This window comes from Hyperolius riggenbachi, chromosome 1, assembly GCF_040937935.1.
Source record: "Hyperolius riggenbachi isolate aHypRig1 chromosome 1, aHypRig1.pri, whole genome shotgun sequence".
In the NCBI taxonomy this organism is placed as follows: Eukaryota; Metazoa; Chordata; class Amphibia; order Anura; family Hyperoliidae; genus Hyperolius; species Hyperolius riggenbachi.
In genome coordinates, this window is record NC_090646.1 from 60,709,132 (window position 1) to 60,732,817 (window position 23,686).

Below are 23,686 nucleotides of genomic sequence, written 5' to 3' on the forward strand. Positions count from 1 at the left end.
GTGGACATACTGTACATCAACCTACTTCCTGTTTTGGTGGCTATTTTGTTTGTTTATAAACAAACTTTTTAAAACTGTTTTAACCACTTTTAATGCGGCGAGGAGTGGCGGAATTGTGACAGAGGGTAATAGGAGATGTCCCCTAACGCACTGGTATGTTTACGTTTGTGCGATTTTAACAATACAGATTCTCTTTAAGCCTGCTGGTCATCAACTTTACTGCGGGCAGTCAAGGAGAAAAAAAACACAGCACCAACTGCTAATATCTATAAACACACCCACTAATAATGTGATAGGCTCAAAGATCCACAATAGTGACTCACTCTTCCTATGCTAAAACCAGAAGAAACAACCAGATAAAATACATTTTTTAAATGTAATGAAGATGACTACTTCCACATTTTTTTCACTGAATATTTCGTTTTTCTTCAGAGCTGTAGCCAACGCAAATGGATAAAGGTGCTTAGTGCTAACATTTGAAGCAAACATAACATTGTTTGCTAGAGCCCAACTGTAGGCAAACGTATTTGATTAGTTTTTAATTATTATTATTATTATTATTAATAGTGTGGTAAAATGGTTTTCATGGTGATGGTATATTTGGAAGGCTATCCTCTACTTCCCGTTCTGACAGGAACTAGCAGTGGTTCAGGAACAGGGGTCAAAGAAGTGATGGGGACTTTGCGGGAAATTATTTTCCAGCTGTCAATCATTGATGGTATAGTAGTAATGGTAGGTCTTGTGTGTGTGCTTTGCATAATGCAAAGCTTAATGTTTGAGCATTCAAAATGGCCGCCTCACGTGACATAACTGCAGCTATTTTATGATGCCATAGAAGTATAGTAATCGCGTATGGCTTTTAGAGTGGAATCTCTTAAAATATCTGCCTTTACCTCATGTGAACGCAGATATTTTTTTGTAAGACTTTTCACTACCAAACCCACGTAATGGCTGCCTGTATTCTACATAAATAACAAGTGTATGTAGCCCTTTCTCCTGTCATTCGTAATTGCTTTCTTTCAGAATTCTCCCCCTTGTAATCTTGTTGTTTAATGATGCTTTTTTTTTCTCTTTTATTAGCAACTAATCCGGGAGATGCAGCAAATGGCAAGCCGGCCTTTTGCCTCTGTCAACGTTGCATTGGAAACCGATGAGGAACCGCCTGATCTGATTGGTGGGAGTGTAAAGGTGAGATTTGTTTGATTTCATGAAGTCAGAAGGTTCCTTGGTTCCTCCTTCCTTGAGGAGGATGGGTTGACGTCATTCTGTGTGACTTGTTGGAAGCTATTCTGCAGCCATTTATAGCTGGTTCTCAGAATACCTCAGAAGTCCTAAAACTTTGAACTGCTCAGATATACAGATAGAACCTTTCCATGGAGTTTGGCCACTCAGACTCTGGACATCATGATAAAATATTGCTAACAGCAGTGTACAGAGTGCAGCTAGTAGATGGTTTCCTCCAAGTAAGTGCCCATCTACTTGTAGTCATGAGATGAATAACCTTATCAAAGAAGAGGCTTAAAGAAAACCCGTAACTACAAAAACCTCCCCTGTGGGGTACTCACCTCGGTAAGGTGAAGCCTCCGGATCCGATTGAGGCTTCCCCCGTCCTCCTGTGTCCCAGGCGGTCTCGCTGTGCCCCTCCGAACAGCGGGCATGTAAATATTAACCGCTCCAGCGCAGGCACAATATAGGCTCTCCGCTCGGAGATAGGCGTAAATAGCCGATCGCTGTTGGCTCGCTCTACTGCGCAGGTGCAGGTCTCCTCCGCCTGCGTAGTAGAGCGGACCCGACAGAGATCTGGTATTTCCGCCTATCTCTGTATGGTTTGCCGCAACAGCTCCCCCGCGGGAGACAGGAAAGGTAAATAAGTCAGAGCTTATCAGCACTTGTCAGGCTTGTCGAGGGAGGATTCCGGGCCACTCCGTGGGAGCCAGCGCTGGACTACCTGCAGCTACAGCGGAGGGGGAAGCCTCATTGGGACCCTCAGGCTTCCCCTTACCGAGGGGAGTACCCCCCCCCCCCCCCCCCGGCAACTTTTTTTTATGTTACAGATTCTCTTTAGCATGAATCTCCAGACTAAATATCTACTCAGCAGCACTAAAAAGGCTTGGTGTTTCACGGCATCAGAATTTTTTTTCTTACCCAAGCCTCATTTTTAGCTGCACAGAAAAAAAAAAGCCCGGGCACTTTTCCCCTGATGCTGTGCAAAGCATGATGGGATTTCTGATGTTGTTGTCCTTCTGCTGTTTTGGCGCAATTTTTTAATTTGAGATTTTAAGCCTAGCGCGCGCAGCTGGGAGGGGTCATCAGGACATAAGACAGTTGGCACTGTGTCTCTTGCTCCCTGTCACCTCCTTTCAACCAAAAAGATGGCTGCCCCCATGAAATCACAAACATTTGCCTGTTCTTTTAAAACAGGGTGGGTAAGAGAAGATTATATTACCTATCTATTTTAATTAACATAACTAATGTAACGTAATGACAGCATGTTTGTTTAGGCTGAAGTTCCCCTTTAAGGTGGCCGTACACTTCATGACTTTTCCCATGGATATCTGGCTAGAATTGGTCAAATGCCACGGACAGAAAATATCGCTTGATTTGGATCACAGCGGTAGCGTTTCAGTTGTTGGATGAAAGACGTGCGAAGTGTTGGTAGCGGAGCTTACACTCACCTGATTTAGTCAGCTTTTGCCTATTTTAAAAACTTGGTGGCGTCATCTTTAGTCCTGTCAGGTGCAGCTTTGCGGAATTTTCATTTCTGAGAATTCCCAAGCCAGTAAAAGTAATGCCTGATCTCCCACAATGGTTTGGGAGGAGAATTCTGCATAGCTAAACAGCCTAGGCTAAGCCTCACTAGTAGGGCGAGGCTACATACCAATGTACAGCAATAAATAGATATAGGAAGTGTTTCTAATGCTGGGGTATGCTTGACTCATTTAGTTCTCATTGCTTCCTGTAAAGTGATCTTTAACAAATGGATCTATCCCAGTACACCAACAGTGTGGGGTGTCAAAGAGGAACGGGGTCTCATCTGGTCCATCAGGACACATTGGAAGCTATTATTCACAAAGATAAAAAAAAGCTTCTTTAAAAATGGAAGCTTTTCATTCTTGCCACTTATTTAGGAAAAGAACTTTGAGATCTAATGCAGCATTTTAAATACACCAAATGGTTCCCTTACAGAACAACTTCAAGGAACTCTGGGTAGGCTAGAGATTTCATAAATTCGACTTTTTTTTTCTACATAGTAGACTTCGACCTCAAAGATGATGGGGGGGGGGGGGGGGGGCGTCTTGGATAGGGTGGGTGGAGGGTTTCTCTGTAGACATCATCCTGTTGATAATTTAGTGATATCTTTTGATTCCTGGTACATTGAAATTGCACCTGTATGCCCAGGTTGAAAGACATTGTTATATATCTTTGCATTAATGTTGAAAATAAAACATTTTGTTAGATAAAAGTGGGTATGTTGAATAATTCACTGCATTCTACTGTATGTCACTACAGGGCCTCTTTAAATAAACATTAGTGTGGAAGTCCCTGGTGAGATGCATTATGGCCGTTTAGCCTTAGTTATAGCGCCATGCGAGGTCCAGTGCTGTTGCGGTGCTGCGTGTGTGTTCTGCGAGGGCCACAGAGTTCCTGAACAGATGGACATTAGTAATCCGCCGCTCTGCTCCTATTCCGCTGCGTATTCCCATGATTTCCATATACCTGTCAGCAGCGCAAGGGGGAATAAAAGATGTGCCTAGCACTACCGGCCCCTATGTCAGGCCGCCACTTCCCCCCCCCCCCCCCCCCCCTAATCCGAGCGGGCCTTTTTAAATCATTTGTCTTGTTCTGTGATTCTGCACAGCGGGTGGCCTCACATTCGCTTTCATATTTCCTCTCTTGTCAAAAGTCTTTCTTCCTACGTTTTTTCAATTCATTTTTTTTCAGCTGTGCATTTGTGTCGTCTATCAGAGTAATACTACAAATCAGGAACATTGCTGACACTGGCTATTTTCTCCATCACGCCAGCTGTTTTTCTAATTCTCTATTTCACCGCTGCTTTTCTCCTCTCTCCTGTTCTGGCCTGTCTCCTGCTTCTCCCGTCTGGCTCAGCTCTGCATCCTACAGGAACATCTAAAACCATGTTTTTTAAATACTAACATTTTAAATCCCTGCTTGTGATCTGAGAGTTGTGTGCCAAGTGCAGTTGTGTGCTGATGGGACCAGATGAGGCCTGTATAAGGTGTAACTTCAGTCACAGCAATGGGAAATTGCAGCGATCAGTGTGACTAGACTGAAATCCACTTGCCTAGAAATTAAAATGTTTACAACTATACGTTTGAACGCATCTCCACAGGAACCAAACACAAAACAAGACACAACATTTATATTATTATTATTATTATTATTTATATAGCGCCGACATATTACGCAGCGCTGTACTGTATATATATATATATATATATATATATATATATATATATATATATATATATATATATATATACATATATATATATATATATATATATATATATATATATATATATATATATCTCGTCTTGTCACTAACTGTCCCTCAAAGGAGCTCACAATCTGATCCCTACTATTATCATATGTCTGTATTATGTAGTGTAAGTACTGTAGTCTAGGGCCAATTTAGGGATGAGCCAATTAACTTATCTGTATGTTTTTGGGATGTGGTAGGAAACCGGATTACTCGGAGGAAACCCACGCAGACACGGGGAGAACATACAAACTCCTTGCAGATGGTGCCCTGGCTGGGGTTCGAACCGGGGACCCAGCGCTGCAAGGCGAGAGCGCTAACCACTAGGCCACCGTGCTGCCCACATATTGCACTTTTCTCCAGGCGGACTCAAAGCTCTAGAGTTGCAGCCACTTATAGAGAAACCGTAACCAAGAGTTGAACTTCATCCCAATCAGTAGCTGATACCCCCTTTCCCAGGAGAAATCTCTTCCTTTTCTCAAACGGATCATCAGGGGGCTCTGTATGGCTGATATTGTGGTGAAACCCCACCCACAGTGTGATGTCAGGACCATGGTGCAGACATCACACTGTAGGAGCCTTGTTGCATTGTGGGAAATAACAGCTGTTTCCAACTGCTAAAAAAAGCAAGCAAGATCTTCTTCCACTGATGTCACCTGCCAGCAGTAAAAATGTCACCATGTGATAAATGTCAGAATGTAAATCAGGGAGAGGAAAGCTTTTACAATGGGCAAACACTGACTAAAACATTTATACATTATTATTGTAAAAATTAAGCAGTTTTGTTCATTACGTTCTTTTCACTGGAGTTCCTCTATAAAGTAATATGAAGCTTATTTAAAACAAAACATAAGGAGAGGGAAGCCTCTGGGTCCTAATGAGCCTTCCCATTCCTCTCATGGTCCCCAGTTCGAATCCCCCGCTGCGGGAGGCTTCAGAAGTCGCAGAGAGCCCGAGTGCTCCAGAAGATGAGAGGCTTCGTACTTTGTGAGCGAGAGCGTGCTGACGCATTCACAGTGCGGAATAGCTCGTCTTCAGGAGCCCTCAGGCTCCCAAAGACTTCCGAAGTCTCGGGCAGCGGCATGGAGCAGTCTCCGACCAGGAGCGCAGGAAGGACGAGACTAGGAGAGGAACAAGAAGGCTCTATAGGACCTAGAGCCTTCCCTCTCCTTAGGCGAGGATCTGTTTTGTTTTTTTAAATTGGCTTCAGACTCCCTCTAAGGTGCAATGCATGTGCTTTCAGCGACTGACTTGGGCACTGCTATGGCACTAGTGCTATAGTGTGTGCCACGCACAGGGGTAATATGGGGTTCCGGCAATCGCTGAACCCCCAATTAGGGAGTTCCGCCAGAAATTTGAGCAGCAGTAGGGTGAGCCGTCATTCGGCGCACATATACGCACGCCTTAAAGCAGCAGGCCAGATGTGTCTTTAGGACCAATCATATACTTCAGGACAGCAGCACGGCGGCGTAGTGGGTAACGCCTTGCAGCGCCACATTCCCCGGTTTTAATCCCAGCCAGGGCACTACGGAACGGAAGCAGCTGAAGGCAAATGGAGTGACAACGGATCCGATGCATTGGTGATCAGATTCGTCTCCACAGATCCGATTGCCACTTCAACACAGCTCAGTGTTGATTTTCACTCCCTACTACCACAGCTAACTGTCCCTCCCACAGCAAACATCACCCAGACAGCAGGCTTACATCACTCTTCGGAGGGATTACTTTCTGGTCAGGCTCTGTTTCCACTTGTGTCTACTTATCAGTGGGAGCGGACAGTGTAATGTCCGCTCCAATGGTCCGGCTGTCACCCAGGGCAGATGTAACCCCCATCGGCTATATATTCATCCTCCTGCCCGGGATTATCGCGGACTGCACAGAAATGTGGCCCGCTTACTGCAACGGATCTCACAAATCCATTGCAGAGTGACAAATGTTTAAAATGGAAGCCCTTCACTGTCCATTTAGCAATGAGAGGAGAATGGACAGAAAACGTCCGTTCTCCGCTCAAGTGGTAACGGAGCATTATAATCTCCTTATTTTATCTGAAATAGGAAGCTTTCCGTTATTCGCATGCTGAGATAAGCTTACTACTGTAGCTAAAGAAATTCCACAATTCCGCTGGCAAAGGCACCCACACCACATAAAAAGAAAGAAAAATAGAGGAGGGGATATATAGAGACCTATTTGAGAAAACAAAAAGCAGGGTTACATATATTTTTAGGGCACTATTTTTGGCATTTTTTTTTATTTTTGGTTGTTACAACCCCCTTTAAAGTGTAAGTTGGCATTCTTCCTTAGTCTGAAACGGCTTGCATTATATGCAGTGCTTGCTTCTGGTGGTTATAGGTCGGCCGTTTGGAGACGGCTCCGTTCTGCTAGCGGTAAAACCTGCTGAATACTGGCTAATCTTCACTATACTTTAAAAGTCGAGACCCAAAAAACTCCCTAAGTAAGATGTTCCTCCCGGGAGAGAGGATTGTTTCGGCTTTGATGAACACATAGATTTTTTTCGTTGTTGTTTCTTTTTTAATTAAACTCTTCCCTTGGAATGCGCGGCGGCGTAATCTGCAGTAATTATCTCCAACGGGTTAAATTCTGTGAAGGTTATCTGGAGAGCTTCTGGTGCAAATTGCGAGCAATCAAATTAATTCCATTCCTTATCAAACGGGTAGTAGTGGCAGAGCCACGGATGACTACAATATCTCACCCCACATGGAAAAAAACAACACCCGAGCCTGTGATCGTCAATGACAAGTACAATATATTCAATATATTCCATCCTTTTTTTTGCCTTCTGCTTTTTAATATAGTCTATTCATAAGAGGATACTAGAGATAATTACAGTCTGTTCCTAGAAAGGACCATGAGGGAGAGAGAAAGACTCGGGAGAGTTTGCTGAAACGAGTGCATGGCGGTCTATTGCAGGGAGCGTTTTATAGACTTGTATGAGCTGCATTCATTATCCTGTGTCATCAGTATGCACGTTCCATGTAATCTCCCTCTAGTGAGCAGAAGTGGCACTGCGCCAGTGAGAAACCAGTCTTACGATAATTATAAGGGCCTATTCACACTTGTTGTAAAAATGTATCCATGGGATACATTTTTAAAGCTCTGCAGAAACACTGGAAGTGGATCCTATGTTGAAAATCAGGACCCGCCGCCACTTGTGCAGAAACACGGAATGAAAACGTAGAGAGTCCGGCTATGACAGTTTTTCCGGGACTGGATGGGAAAACGTGTCCAATGCAAGCCTATGAGAACAGACAATGTCTGCTCTCACTAGGCTAGTCACCATATCCGCGTCGCCTGTTTCGCACGCATCCCGTCGCCGCTGTGATGTGAAGAGCCCAGAGGCTGACAGAAGCATGGGGATTCTCCATTGGGCTGCAATAGTCTAATGGGAATCCTCAGCAACAGCGAGAATTCTCATTGGTTCATGTTGAACCGATAAAAGTTCTCCCTGTTGCTAGGCAGAATTGGCCAGTTGCAGCCTATGGAGAGCCACGCTTTTGCTGGCCTCCAGGCTGTGGAAGGGACCGAGCAGTGGCGGCGAGACAGGTGAGCTGCGATGTGTATGTACGGACGAGATCGACGTGCGGACGCGGAACGTGCCCTTCCATCCAGATCAGATCTATGTCAAACGTATCAGTTTTTCAGAAAACCGGATGCGTTTGACACGGATCCGATCTGGAACACAAGTGTGGACCGGCCCTTACTCTTTGCAAAGCAATAACCTGCTATTGATTTTGAACTGTAAGTTGAAACAGAGGCACCGGTACAAGTATAAAATGTATTAAAAAACATTTAAAAGAGGAGGTGGTTGTGGACTTGCCTCTCTAAAGTAGACACAATTCTGTTGATTGTCAACAATAAATTCATTCATATACGCCAAAATGCAAAGTGTTTCATTTGTTCGATCCTGCTTCATCAGGCAGTAATTGGAGCAAACTATTGCAGCATCTCATGAAGCCAAGCGCCTCTGTGACATACTGCAATAGTTTGCTCTAATTACTTCCTGATGAAGCAGGATTGAACATGCGAAATGCGTTGCATTGTGGAGTCTATGAACAAAGCTACTTGTTGATACTAATCAACAGAATTGTCTACTTTGGGGAGGTAAGTCCACCACCACCTCCTCTTTTGAATACATTTTTAACTTGGCGCCTCTAATCAAAATCACAGTTTATATTGTAGTCCACCCTTGGTGGAGGGGTGCAACCCCCTTTTTTCCTGTCTACAGAGAGTGACTTCTTAACCTTAGTGGGGGTCAGGTCTAATTCCCCCACCTGCCTATATAGTGTTTGCCTGAATGGTAACCTATGTGTGGGAGTATCTCTATCACTCAACACCTGCAACCTAACATACTACACCATCATAGGCTCTGTTGCCCTTTTTGTGTCTCCTGTACAAGATGCTATTGATTCCAACCACACACCGCACAATCAATTTTCAATACATTTCAGTAGGAAATCTATTGAAGATTGATCGAACTTCAGCGTCGCACTGTTTGATGCAGTGTAACGCCATGGTTACGATAGCTAAAGCACATGACCGTTGGACATGATGGCAGTTAGTTACTAGGGAATGCATCATTGGGGCAGAAGGGAAGGTAGGTTGACAATTTTGAATAGACGAGTTCTGGGGGCCTTTTCCATTTTTTGTAAATGTGGGGGGAAATTTAATAGGATCAGCAGGAGAAATCCACAAAATATGACCTACTCTGGAGAAGTCTTGACGCCACACCCAAGAACAGGTAATGGGTGGGAAGCTCAGGTACAAAATCACATACTTGCCTAGAAAGAGGGAAGGTTCTGGATCCTAATGAGGCTTTCCTCCCGTCCTCTTGTTCCCCATCGCTGAGCACGGACCCTCCAAAAATTACTGATAAGGGCTTGTTGGCAATCTGATCAGGGCCACGCTCCTCAGTGGGCGTGGCCGTACTGCCCTTGCATGAGCAGCTCCATGCTACTGTGCAGGCGCACCTATGCTCGTGTCCCTGATTTACATTGGGAAATGTATCACTAGTGTTAACCTCTTTAGTTCTGCCAGGTGATCTGTATGGAATGCTTATTTACTGAGCGTTCTATGCGTAGAGGGAGACATTGCTTGTTTGGCTGATGGAAAAAAGCTGTTTCCCACAATTCAACGAGGTTCACAGACAGCAAACAGTCAGGACCATGGTCATGACATCACACTGTGGGAGGGGTTTCACCACAATATCAGCCATAGAGACCCCCCTGATGATCTGTTTGAGAAAAGGAAAAGATTTCTCGTGGGAAAGGGGGAATCAGCTACTGAATGGGATGAAGTTTGATTCTTGGTTAAAGTTCCTCTCTAAGTTTAGATACTCTGTAACTTTTTCCTACAACAGTGGACAAAGCAATACCGTCTTCTTACAGCGATTGGCTGCTAGACAATGAGATTATTCTATTTGCTTTGAGAAATGAAATGCAGAGTTTTTATTGGGTGGCTATTTCAGATATAACCATGCTTAGTCTGTAAGTTACAGGAACAGTCTTTCCCACAATGCACCTGGCCAGGTCCGCTCTCAGTATTTCACTTTCGGGAAAATTGCTGACTTCAGTTGGCTTAATAGAACAGAAAAAAAAGCTGAAAAGGACATTTTCACTCTTAAATTGTGGCGTTTCTTCATCTCCAGCTTGTTATGTAGGCACTCCGCTGTAGATTGTACGCTCTCGATATTGCGCCACCAAAGAGCCCCGCTGCCTGATTGGCTGATAATCAAATACAGATTTCTGCCCCATCAACAGAACCTGTGCCAGCAGAATCACTCTCCTGCCATAAAGCAATTTATTTATACAATGTATTGCGCTCTCACGCCTGCAGCTGAATTCTCCAGGACATTCACTTTCTTTATTTCTAAACATTTTCTCTATATTATTTTACTATTTTCTGTCCCTCATTCTTTGCAGACAAATAAGTTAACGTTCAGCTTCTATACCAACAATTTAAGGTTTGCACAGGTTAGGGAAAGGGTGAGACCATCTGCCAGGTTCCTGTAGCTGTTGATATTCCAGTTGGAGAAAATTCCCTTGACACCTCCTACTCTCCCCCCCCCTCCCATTTTATATCATTGTTAAAGAAGGGGGGGCACCAACATGGAGGTAACAATGTCCCCCTTCCACCAGAAAAACATGCAAAAACAATCACTTTAAGAAGGTTAGTAGGACAATTTTCACTTAGGGCTGTTTTCCATTTAAAAGGAACCCGAGGAGTGAGACCTATGGAAGCGGCCCTATTTATTTCCTATTAAACAATTCCAGTTGCCTGGCTGTCCTGCTGATCTTTCCGCTCAGTAGGGTCTAAATCACACACCTGAACCAAGCAGACAGCTGATCTTGTTAGATTCGCCATAGGCTCGAGACACACCAGAGAGACTTTTAAGGCCGTTTTCGTAAAAAAAAAAAACAGCCTCCATTGACTTGCATTAAAACCGCAGTAAAATTTAGAAAAATCTTTTTTTGACGCAATTTTAAGTCAGTGTAAGCAGGTTTAAACAAACAAAAAAAAAAAAACCTCTCTCCAATTTAAACAACCAACCCCCCACCCCCCACCCCCACCCCCACCCCTGCCCAGTAATTTCACAGGTATTGTGCTTCCTACAGCATTTCTATACTTTTAACACAATCGCTGTTAAAATGCTGTATGTGAGAACGATCATGGGATAACACAGTCAAAGCACTTTTTATATTACCAGCCATCAGAAAATTGCAGAAAGGCAATGTGAAACAGCCTTTTAGCAGGCAGAAAACAGATTCCTAACCAGAGGTGTCAGCGATTGACACTCAATGCAGTTACTGTGTAGGAAACCACCGCGTGATGTATTATGGCTGCCTCCTGCTCAAATGTACATGCAGGGAACAGGCTCCGCCCTACTGCTTACAAGCGCTACTCACCACTATCGCCTGCCCATATCAGAGGTATTTTCTCTGTGTGCTGTGAAAGTTGTACAATATGGAAGGTTGAAGAATTGACAGCTTTGGATTGTGGTGATGGAGAAGACTTCTGAGAGTCACTTGGAGTGCAGGAAGATCCAGTCAGTCAATCTTTAAACTATTGACCCTGATGGTTCATTGGAAGGACCAATGCTGCAGCTGAAATACTGAAATAATGGCCTCAGTTCTGTTAGCTATGTGAATTAAATATTTTTTTGTCTGTAAAATGCCTCATACGGTATTTTCCGTTTTTTTTTTTAGTGGGGGTGGCAATGTTGACAGATTTTCAACGTTATTGAAAATGCGGTCAAACGTGGTAAATGCTGAAAAATATGCGGTATTTCAGCAGTAAATAATAAGTCTTCAATGGCCTTCCATAACCTAGGATAGTCTTTGGAAGATTTTTTTTTTTTTGGCGGGGTGGGGGAGTGTATTTGAAGATGTAAATTATAAATATGGGCATCACCTATTTAAAAAAAAAAACAGTAAATATTTTAAGCTTTATTTCTTATATTCTTCTGTTACATTGCCTGAATAGGAACTGAATAGGAGCACAAATTGACTTTACTGCAAGGTACAGGCAGGTCTTTAACTGATCAGGGGCTAACCTGTCCCCTATTTTTTATTAGATTTCCAATCTTTGGTGAAATACTGCACATTTTATTGCCTAATTTACCACATGCGGTAAAATACCACTTTTGCGGTAAAACGGAAGGTAAGCTTACCAGAATTGAGGCTAATGAGAAGGCAGGATTCATGGGAGAAGACCTGGATGCTGGGTTAGATTCAGGGCAAAAGGTGGAGGGGGGCAGCAGAGAATAAGATGGCAAGATAGTATTATGGAAGCAACAAGCATGAGCTTGGACTGGTGTGCTGTTCTCCATGGGATCACGAAGTCGGATACCACTGAATAGCGACTGAACAATAATTGAGCTGTGTTCTTGATTCCAGCGTTTATGCACCACAATTGCGCTTGTGAGTGGCGCGTACCGCTGCTGCGTAAATTACCCCGTCTTCAAAACTTTTTCTCAGCCAAACTCTTGAAACTTTTACCACGCAACAATTCCTATTTATTATTCATGACCTCCTTGTATAATCCAGCGTTTATTTTAGCTTCGCCTTTAAAACCCAAAGACAGGCAAATACGCGAACAGCTGCGTCTTAAGTGTCCGGAAAGGCGGCCCGTGGCCGTAAATCTACCGAACGAGAAGATTGAAGACCCAATAAAGCGCCGGGGATGCGGAGCCGGGGTGCGCACGCTGCCGCCTTGTAAAAAGAGGAAAAATGGCTGACAAATTATCCAGAAAGTGATCTGCTGTTATTGAAAATAAAATGAAAAATGCCTCCTGGAACAATCGCGGCTGCGCTTTTTATCTTTCCGCAGGGTCATAAAACACTCATTTGCATGGCGCTGGATGTTAATTCATTAATAGAATTATGTCGGTGTAATAGAAGACATAAATACCGCCGCCCGTGATTTATCGGCATGACATTTGCTTTTCCATTAGGCTTTTAAATCGTTTAATGGCGGCTGTTGCTTGTTGCCCACGTAACAATGTTGTAGTTTATTCACCATTAATAGGATGGGGAGGTTCAGAGTCTTCACAGTCTGATGTTAGCGGAAGAGAGAGATTTATAACTGGGAGTAATTGGGGTGCTTGGACCTCAAGGTGGGAATCTCTGTGTAAGTCCATCTCCCGACCCTGCACTGCTGACATCATGAAACACAATGGCTTCAATCCACTAAGGGCTGTTCGGTAAAATAATTTAGGTCAGTAAAATACCGCATTCAGTATTTTACACTTTCAAGAAGATTTCCCGCATGCAGTAGAAGTTCAGTAATTTACCAAAAGAACATTCTTCAATTCACTAAGGGCTGGTTTCCACTACACATTGGATGCAGAAAAACTGACTCCAGTGAATGCCTATGGGCCTGTTTCCAGTGAACGCAATTTTTCTGATGCAGATTATCCAATAGGCATTCATTGGAGTCAGTTTTTCTGCATTCATTCTGCATCCAATCTGCGTGTAGTGCAAACAGGCCCTAAGCCCTGCTCGGTAAGTCTCACTTAGCAGCTGTGGAGCAGGTCAGGCAGCAAGCTGATACTGTCTGTGTGCATGAGTTGGGGTTTTCTGTCTAGTGCATCCCTGGCACGCCTTTAGATGTGCTGCAGCCGCCAGCAGAAGCTCTTCTGTATATGAGCATACAGATATTCACCAGTTATTCACATATAAAGAGATGCAGAAAAGCCTTTTAAAAAGTAATCTTCTACTGCTCTGCCAGACTGAAGTCCTGCCTTCCAGGGTATGGGGCCAAATTAGGGCTGTGTGGCTCTCCTTATTGGCTGTCTGCTACATCTGTCAACTTGTTACTGCATGGGCACTGAAAAGTACCAACTAGTGAGGTAAATTACTAACTTGCACGGTAAATACCTCAAGTAATGTCAAGAAATTGCAATTCACAAAGATTAAAGCATTCGGTAAATCAAGAAATAGTGTTCGGTACTTATCTCCAGCTCTGACCATCCGATAACACATTCTCCCTGTGGTAAGAGATGTAGCAGACAGCCAATAGGGAGGGCCGCACAGCCCTGCTTCTCACCCCATTTGATCTGATGCACTGGCAGGTGGGACTTCAGAATGGAAGAGCCGGAGGAGACCTTTAAAAAGGCTTTTCTGTATCCCTTAGATCTGCATATCTGTATACTAGAAACAAGTATACAGAAACAAGTTTAGTAATAAAATCATATTTTGCTAATTTAATTTATGTAGTAATTCAAAATTGTTAATAAGATACTAATGATTTTGAGCTGATGTAAATGTTATGTTAATTTTATGCAGTTTGGACTTACTTACTTTTCAGTATAATACAAAAATGCATCCGTATCGCATCTTTCATCCATTTTCCTTGCACTGCAATAATCCATCAAATACCAAATGAAATAAACAAAAAAAAAAGTAACAATCTTTGTTCATTGTCTGGCAGTTTTTTAGCGAATTACAGAACTATTACCATATGTTTGAAAATCTTAGTGAATTTGGGGGGGGGGGGGGGGGGGGGGGGGGGATGGAAGTCTGAAATGTGAACTTAGTATTTTAGCAAGCCTTTATTTTTTACAAAACAAGTCTGAGTGAATTTAAACATCATTATATAGGAAACGGGTTGTCAGCCACTATGCTGGGGAGGTTTCTTAAAACTCCCATAAACATTATGGGGTAAATTGATAAAGCATTACTGCATTCGGTAATGCTGAAAACAGCTGACTTTACCGAGCATTTAGGAAAATGTCAATTCATAAACCCGGTTACCTCATGAAAAGCTGGCATTCCCGAGCAGTGAGGTCAATTACCGACTTGTGCAGTAATTTCTTCAACACATGTCAGTAAATGTCAATTCATAAAGCCTACAACAAGCTGTAAAACCAGGAAAAATACTGTCTGCTGTGAAGTGGTGAAAAGAGTGCGGAGTCTGGAGGAGACTGTGCTGGAGCGGTGACTCACAGGCAGAGGCAGCTGTGACTGACAGGAGCAGAGAGTCAATAGAAACAGCCCCGGTCTTCTGCAAGACTGACTGATGGAATCTGATAGGATCCGAAGTAAACCTTAATGAGTGCAAAATGAAAAAAACTGCTTGTCAGTAGATGAAAGGGTTAAACGGGAGTGCTTGTTTACATTCCACACCTGCACAGATTTAGAAGTTCTATACCTCTCAGAGTGTGTGTATTGTGTCTGTGATGACAGTCTAGCCTTCTTACCCTGCTGACATTATTCTCACAATTATTTTCTTATTTCTTACCTCCAGTCGGTCCCTAAGCCCATAGCCTTGGAGCCGTGCTGTGGCAATAAAGCTGCCGTCCTCTCCATATTTGTACGGCTGCCTCGTGGCTTAGGGGGTATTCCGCCTCCTGGGCAGTCTGGTAAGTCCGCAGTTATTCTCACTTAATACACAAGGTTATACAGTGTATATGTTTATGTATTTGTGTGTACGTAGATGAATGCATGGAGATGTATACGTGACATGCATGGGGAGTCATACAGACTATGCTGCAGCTCAGCCGTCAGCTGTTAGATTCCAAGCAAAGCAGAGAGTAAAGAGGCACTGCATGCAATAAAACTGCAGGCCTGACAACTGTTCTGCAGTAAGTTATTGCTTCGGCAGAGGCCCAACAAAGCGGTAACTTACCGCGAAACAGCTGTCAGGCTTTTTCTTCCTCCCCCTACTGCCTATTTGATGTTTGTGCCCAGTAGAAGGTGATTTTTTTACAGCATGCAGTGCCTTTGCCTCTTTCCGCTTTGCTTAGAATTGATCTTCATTTCTCTGAGTGCACGCTGTCAGCAAGCTAGTTACCTGTCTGAATGCAATGCCACTTCCGGCATCTTGTTCTGGGTCCCGATCACATGAAACTACGTGATTGGGGCCCGGAGGATGGTGTCTACATTCAGTGTTCTCCCCAGAAATGTTTCCCAGCTGGGTGGCATGAAAAAGTAGTCGGGTGGGGAATGACAAGGAAATGCAGGGTCGGTGCAACTCTGCTTACAGTATAGGAGGTGGATGAGAAAGAGAGCTGATGACAGCCAGGTGCTCACCAAAATTAGCACAATGGAACATCCAGCTAAAAAAGCCTGGGGAAAACACTGGCGATAAAGCACGGACGGCACTGTATCAGTGTTACAGCGCCTCTACCACCATTCTGGCGCTGTAATGCTGATTTCCTAATCTGGACCCCAATCAGGTCGTATCATGTGATCGGGACCCAGAATAACATGTCAGGATTGCTGCCATTGGTGGAGGAGAAGAGAAATCCAGTTGAGCATGCGGTCAGGTAAATATGTGCCCTGCTGCTCTGCATGACCTGCCAGCCTGGGGAAGGCAACACTTTCCCAGCGGCAGGACAAATGGGGTACTACAGCCACATATACTTTTACTTTATGTGGCTGCTAAAGGGTTGAGGGCTAAAATCAATTGAAAGCTAGATCTATAATGTTGGTTTTTAGTCGGTCGTAAAATAATTGTAATATCGATTGAAAACACAGAAGTAGATAGGGACAATGCAGGCAGTGTGCACACATTTTCATTAGATATCTGTGTACAGTGTGTGGAGGGATTTCGATCAGATAGATCCCTCTGAGATCATTATCTGATCAGAGAGGAATCTATCTATTGGCCCCATATACCAGTGTATGACCAGCTTACCGTAATAGTTTCCCAGCCGGTTCCACCAAAGTGAGTGGATTAGATATATATACATTTATACCTACCTTTATGGTGTGTACACACTGCTGATTTATGTCGCCCATTGGGGGTCGAGGCCCGATTCCCTTGAGCGACATCGCTGGGCCAGCCAGTACAGATGTGTCAGCTGTATAGCTGATGATGCAAACTGTTGCTATGCAGGGGGAGGAGGGAGGACGGAGCGGCATGGTTGTGTGATGTCATGGTTGTGTGACGTCATGTGGCACGCGGGGTAGCGGCGTCTTCAAAGCGGTTGGTTGTCGGGTGAGTTGATCCCCCCGGGAGGATAGCTTGCAAGGTAGGGGTCAGGGCCTCGTACGCACGCCTGATTATCAGCTGAGCCGGTAGTTATTAGCCGCCTCAGCCAACTTTAATCAACCATGAATATGGGCCTTCAAGCCTCATAAACGCGGTACAATTTTCCATCAAATCGACCGGTGATCTGATAAGAAATTGCATCGTGTGTAGACGTCCAAATAGTTTCAGATCAATTTTGCGACAGATTTTTTTTTTTATTAAAAAGTACCCAAAGCCTATTGCAAAATCTATCGTAATCCGATTGGACCGGTTGGAAATTAACTTATAGATCCGATCTGATGGAAAATTGTACCCTGTAGATGAGGCTTTAGCAAGATTTGTTATCAGTAATGCCCTCAGACAGCCGAGCTCTTCAGCAGAGGCCTACACATTGCAATGATAATGACGAGAGATGGTCAATGAGAGGCTAATTATTAAGAATTGCATGCAATCTGAGTAGCTCTCTTTCCCCATAATTTCCTCCGATATTGGCCATGACCAGATCCAGTCAGCATCCTTTGAAACAGGTCGCCTTGGTTGGCACATGCGCAATGGCTCATTTCTAGCACTCTGACCATGTACCGAGATCACGAGAGAGTTGGGAACGTGCACAGAGCACTGGAATTGAGGCACTACCCATGCGCCACCCAAATACATACAGTTCACAGGTCACCAACTGCATCTGGTCGTGGCCCATACCAGAGCAAATTACGGGGAAATGGAGCTTATTTTAATAGAACAGATACATGACTAAGTGTCTTTAAAGAGACTCAGAAGAGTCTTCCTGCTGTGTTTTTTACTTACCCGGGGATTCCTCAAGCCCCATAAGCATGGATGCGTCCCTCACTGCCCTCCCGCAGTCCTCCGTTTAGCCGCAGTCAACTCCTGGTCCGCGGCTCAGTCGGACTCAGTCTGATTGAGTGACGACATCCGGGGCCTTCTGCGCTTGCGCAGAAGGTCCGCTGCTGACGTCACTGAGCCGGGGAAGATTGCGGCTGAACGGAGGCGCTGAGGAGGACAGCAAGAGACACGTCCATAAGCTGGAGGAATCCCCGGGTAAGTAAAAAACCAGCAGGAAGACTCAGCTCTGAGTCTTTCAGCATACCCAGCTACAGGCTGTTTCACCACTTTGGGCCTCTTACTTCCTTTAATGCAAATTATAGCAGCTTGAAGTCGGGCCAATCGGATGTATTTCCTTCAGATTTTGATTTCAATACCAAGTGGCATACAGTTGTTATATTTTCTGGCATGCAAGCCAGGATTAAGACGATCTCACTGACCATTTCCAATAATGAGGAAAGACAAGTAATTGAAGATGAGGATTGAAATACAGTATATTGTTGTCTGAGTGCCTTCTACAGCTTGATTTGTCCTCTGATTTTTCTCTCATTCTAGGACTAGCCGTAGCCAGCGCTCTGGTGGATATCTCACAGCAGATGCCACTAGCATACAAAGAGAAGTCGGGCGGTGTACGGAATCGGAAGCATCAGCCCCCAGCACAGCCCGGCACCTGCATTTGATGTCAGCCGGAGAGGACTCTAGGGATTTGAATATTGCTATGCTGGAGGAATTGCGGTTTTACAACGGGGAGATGCTCGGCTTTTCCCAGCTCTGCACAGGATCTCCCAGCCTCTTCCACATCTGCATGGTTCTGATCACTTTACCGGTGTACCCCTCCCATTTACAGACCATCATGTATCTTTATGTTGATATCATTACGTTCGATTTCGCTCTCGGCAAGAACTGGAATGAATCGAAACGAAAAATTGAAAAATATTCTCTCTGTGAAGAAACTGTACAACTGGAACCCATGCTCAGGTTAAGGGTCCGTCATTTCCTCCGTTCCTCCGTTATGCTCCAGACCGGGAGAAGGTGGTGCCATGTTCCCAGCACGTTTAGGAGCCGCATTTCCAGGGAATGCCTGGAGCTGTAGAAGGTTCAGTCTGTATCTTTGAAACGTTTACTCGAAACCGTTGTGAAAGCTGCCGCTGACTGGATTGAGTATACCAGCTGATGGGTACTTGGCTGGGCACGTGCCAAGGAGCATCAAACTTTGGGCCAGCAGAACTTGTAATGACTTTGTCAGATATGAACTTGGGAGACTTTTTACTCTGAGGCACTGAATAGTTCTTTCTTTCAGTACATGAAATGACTTTGGATAATTTAAATGTAAATTTTCTGTCCTAAGTTAAGACCAAGCAAATCTTCTGTCTTGTCGGATTGATAAAAAAAAAATGACTTAAGAAATCATTTGTCCAGCCTGGAAATTACATGATATTAACATGTAGGGCATCTTGCTGAAATTAAGAAAGCCGAAAGTAACTAACTTAACTGATGTGCCGATCAAAGAATAGCAAACTGAAAAGCACATGTTCTTCCTGCAGATGAACCAGGATGTATGGATCCCGGACGAGCCCCCAAGATTGGAACTGACTATGTAAAGTGGGTGGTAGAGGTGGGGCTAAGTATTCATGAAGAATGTCTCAGTGTTAATCTACACCCTCATTCCACTTGTACCACGTCCTTCCAGTACTGACTCGCTCCCCCAAAAAAGCAATAGAACCCAGAGAAAAACCTACTTGTACAATAAAGCAAAAGGGTGTTCAGGACAAGGTGCTAACTTAACATGACACTTTGTGTTCCCTTTTAAATATTTATATTTATTTTTGTGCTCATTGGACTGGAAGACTGTGCACGGTCTACCGGGGACTGTGATGTAAAAAACAAAACAACAAAATTTTAAAGTCACTTTAGGCTGGGATAAAAATACAAAGCTTCTAATAACATGTCCAAATTGTTTTAAACTCACCATTGTATCGCACGTAGTCATTAAAATGAATTATTTTGTAAGTTTTATTGTTATTCACAGAATGCAGCTCCGTGCTGGTTCCTATGAGAGGTTGATGGGGATTGAAATGCTGCAGATGTACACAGGATGCAGGGCTGATTTGAAGGACAGAGTGCAGCATTCAGATTCTAATTAAACTGGTTTGGGTAGAGTGTATCCAATGAGATCCTCTGTAGTGTAGTAGCAGCAGTTGAAAGCATCTGTGTAGATTTCTTTCTTGCCTGTGTGTGACTGAGTCAATGGAGCAGGGTTGAGTGATGTGCTATAGTACAGTTTACCATAATGCTCCATACAAAGCCAATTATAGAAAACCGGTACACCTTGGAATGTTCATACAATAATGGCCATTTTATTGATCCATTAGATACACTGAAGCTGCAAATGCCAAATGTATCCTGGTCTGATGCCAAGTGTGTATATACTGGTCTAATACTCGCTTCCTGACTTGCATGCAGGGCTGTGGAGTTGGTACAAAAATCATCCGACTCAGACTCCTCAGTTTATGAAATCTCCAACTACAGGTACCCAAAATGGCTCAGACTCCTCGACTCTGACTCCTTAGTCTAATACTTACCAGTGCGGTGAATTTGATACAAAATCATCTGACTCCCGACTCCTCAGTTTATGAAACCTCTGACTACAGGTACCTAAAATTGCTCAGACTCCGACTCCTCGACTCCAACTCCGATTCCACAGCCCTGCTTGCATGCAGCCATTCTATATGACTTTCCTAATGCATGCAAGGAAATCACCAAGTGGCTTAAAAATCAAGGCTTTGTAAAATTAAAAATTTAAAAATCCACTTTGCATGCCTGAATTTTTCCCCTTTAAAGGGAACCTTAATTGTCATTTAAAAATAAAAAGTTTCACTTACCTGGGGCTTCCCCAAGCCCCCTGCAACCGACCTGTGCCCTCGCCAATCCTCAACTATACTCTGGTCCCCCACGGGTTACTTTAGATTTCAGTTGACTGAGAGTCGGCCCCTGTCCACGTCTCTCCTTGTACGTGTCCCCGTCGTCAAGCGTTTCCTGCGCAGGCGCAGTACGAGCCTGCGCAGGACGTGCTTGACGACAGGGCACAGGACGGCTGCAGGGGGCTAGGCGTAGCCCCAGGTAAGTGAAACTTTTCTTCTTTCTTTTTTTTTTTTTGACAGTTAAGGTTCCCTTTAAGATTCCTAAAATTTTGGCATTTTAGCCATCATTACTGATAAAGCAATAACATTTTTATTACTTCAGAGTGATACATATAATTTTTTTTGTTTGTTTTTTAATGAAAATATAGGATTCCCTTTTGTAATATTTTTTCCAATATTTTAATTTTATAGGCATATTACAGGAGGAAAAAATAGGTGTAAATGCAGAACATACACATTTTTTCACGTTTCACCCTTCCTAATTTTCACATGACAAGAGCTACAGTTATAAAACACCTCAAAATATATTATGTGGCTCGTCCCAGTTAAAATGATACCCTATATGCCATATTTCATTACTAGTTGATAATGTAGCATAAATTATCGCCAGCCAGTGCATCTGTAGCGATTGGATGGGAACGCTATGGCGATTAGTTTGGAGATCTCTGTGCTGTACAAATACATTGCAAGGCAACAGTGTAGTGATGCAGCACTGGGTACTCAAACCGTCGCCCTAGCAATTGCATCCGATCGCTATGAGTGCCAGCCACTATAGTGTCCATGATTCTTAAGGCCAAGTATAAGTGAAGTAAGGGGTTAATTAGGCAGGGGTTAAAACCTAACTACACTTTATGTGACACTGTGACTTTAAATGGTACACCCCCCCCCCCCCCCCAGGAGTGCATTTGCACTTGAAAGCAGCGGCAGTATTAAAGGGGAACTGAAGTGAGAGGTATATGGAGGCTGCCATATTTATTTCCTTTTAATCAATACAAGTTGCCTGGCAGCCTTGCTGATACTCTGCCTCTAATACTATTAGCCATAGCCCCTGAACAAGCATGCAGCAGATTAGGTGTTTCAGACTGTAAAGTCAAATCTGACAAGACTAGCTGCATGCTTGTTTCTGGTGTTATTCAGATACTAGTGCAGAGAAATAGACCAGCAGGGCTGCCAGGCAACTGGTATTGTTTAAGGGGAAATAAATATGGCAGCCTCCGTATACCTCTTACTTCATTTCCCCTTTAAGTGCAGAATGTGACTCTTATGCTGGGAATACATGGTGCTTGATTCTGCCGCCCGGTCGATTTCCCCGCTCGATTCCCATGGGCGATTCTCTTATCTTCTGCTCCTTTTCCTTATCTTTCTCCATTGTCCCCCATGCGGAATAGACGGGTGATCGGACATGTCGGAAATTATCGATCGAGCCTTCTAAATGGCTCAATCGAGCGGCAAAAACATACAGTGTATTCCCAGTATAATGTCCTGGAATCTATAGAGGGGCCAAATAGGATAGGAGTGTTACGTCAAAGAATCGTAAGTGGCTAAACGTCTGTCGTTAAAAGCATGAAATATGCAGACATCAAACCAACAAATGTTTATTCAGGTAATACCTTTGCAGACTAACTGTACATGGTTTATTGCAAGCTTTCAAAACATAAAAAAAAACCTCTACGAACCATACAAAATGAACAGTTTATCTCCCACACTGTCCCAAAAATACCCAAATAAGGGTCTGAACCTTTTTAATATGATTGTCAAGAGGGTATATTACTATTATTTTTTTTAATTATAAGCTTGTAAATCGTGATGGATGCAAAACTGAAAAAAATGCACCTTTTATTTCCAAATAAAATATTGGTGCCATACATTTTGATAGACACAACATTTAAATGGTGTAATAACCGGGACAAATGGGAAAATAAAATACTTGGGTTTTAAATATGGTAGCATGTATTATTTTAACGCTACAATGGCCGATAACTGACAAATGATTTTTTTCCATTTTTCTTCTTAATATTCCTGTTAAATGCATTTAGAAAAAAATAATTCTTAGCAAAATGTACCACCCAAAGAAAGCCTAATTACGGGTGGAAAAAACAAGATCTAGATAAATTGATTGTGATAAGTAGTGATAAAGTTATTGGTGAATGAATGGGAGGTGAAAATTGCTTGGATGCATAAGGGGAAAACGACTGAAGGCTGAAGTGGTTAAACAAATCTCTGCCAACCTGGCATTCGTTTTGAGCAACGGCAGCAATGTATGAGGGTGAAAGAACAGCAAGAAAGTAGATGAAGTACCCTGAGTACCCCACATGATTAATATTACAAACCTCAAGAAATAATGGGGTGCTTTGAGCTAGCTTAGAACATTGCAAAGTCATACTTTATTGATGAAACATAACAAAAGCATGCATGTTATGGTCAAAGCCAGAATTGTGGCCAGTTCCCAAATTGGCCGGCCAACGTGGGAAGTGGCCAAGGTCAGATGTTAGAGAATACTTCGTACCTTGGCTGGTAAGATGAGGTTCGTCTCACACCTCAAGTTCCATTTAAATCTTGGATGACACTAGGAGGGTACCTCCATTTTAACACATCCCGGTGCTTTCATTTAGTGTGATTTAGCTGAGCAGTTACGCACACATCTCTGAAAGAGCAACCTGCGCAGCTGCCGGGAACTGTAATTCTGTTGCTGGGAGATGAATAAACATGCAAACCTATGTCTTCCTGTCCTGCAAGTGACTGTGTTGCACCTGGCAGCTCAGCTGGCTCTCTGTGAATAAATCGAGAGAGATTATGGCAAGATGGTATTCCAGAGAGTTTCAGGACATATGATAATATATACAATATATGAGCAATTACTGAAAAAGTGTGTTGTGTACCACAGAGCCCCCAGTACCACAGCTCCCAGCACCGTCCTCACCAGCGGCTGAAATCT

The 23,686-nt window shown here is 43.5% G+C and overlaps 1 protein-coding gene across 1 annotated transcript in view; it reads left to right on the forward strand.

Moving 5' to 3' along the window:
• ATRN (attractin) overlaps positions 1-19,840 on the forward strand; it is a 263,895-nt gene extending 244,055 nt beyond the window's left edge. Inside the window, exons 27-29 of the mRNA XM_068274687.1 lie at positions 1,081-1,188; positions 15,263-15,377; positions 18,386-19,840. Of these exons, the coding sequence (XP_068130788.1) occupies positions 1,081-1,188; positions 15,263-15,377; positions 18,386-18,510 (348 nt within the window). The 3' untranslated portion in view covers positions 18,511-19,840. The remainder of the gene's footprint in view (positions 1-1,080; positions 1,189-15,262; positions 15,378-18,385) is intronic.
• Positions 19,841-23,686: the final 3,846 nt, after the last annotated feature.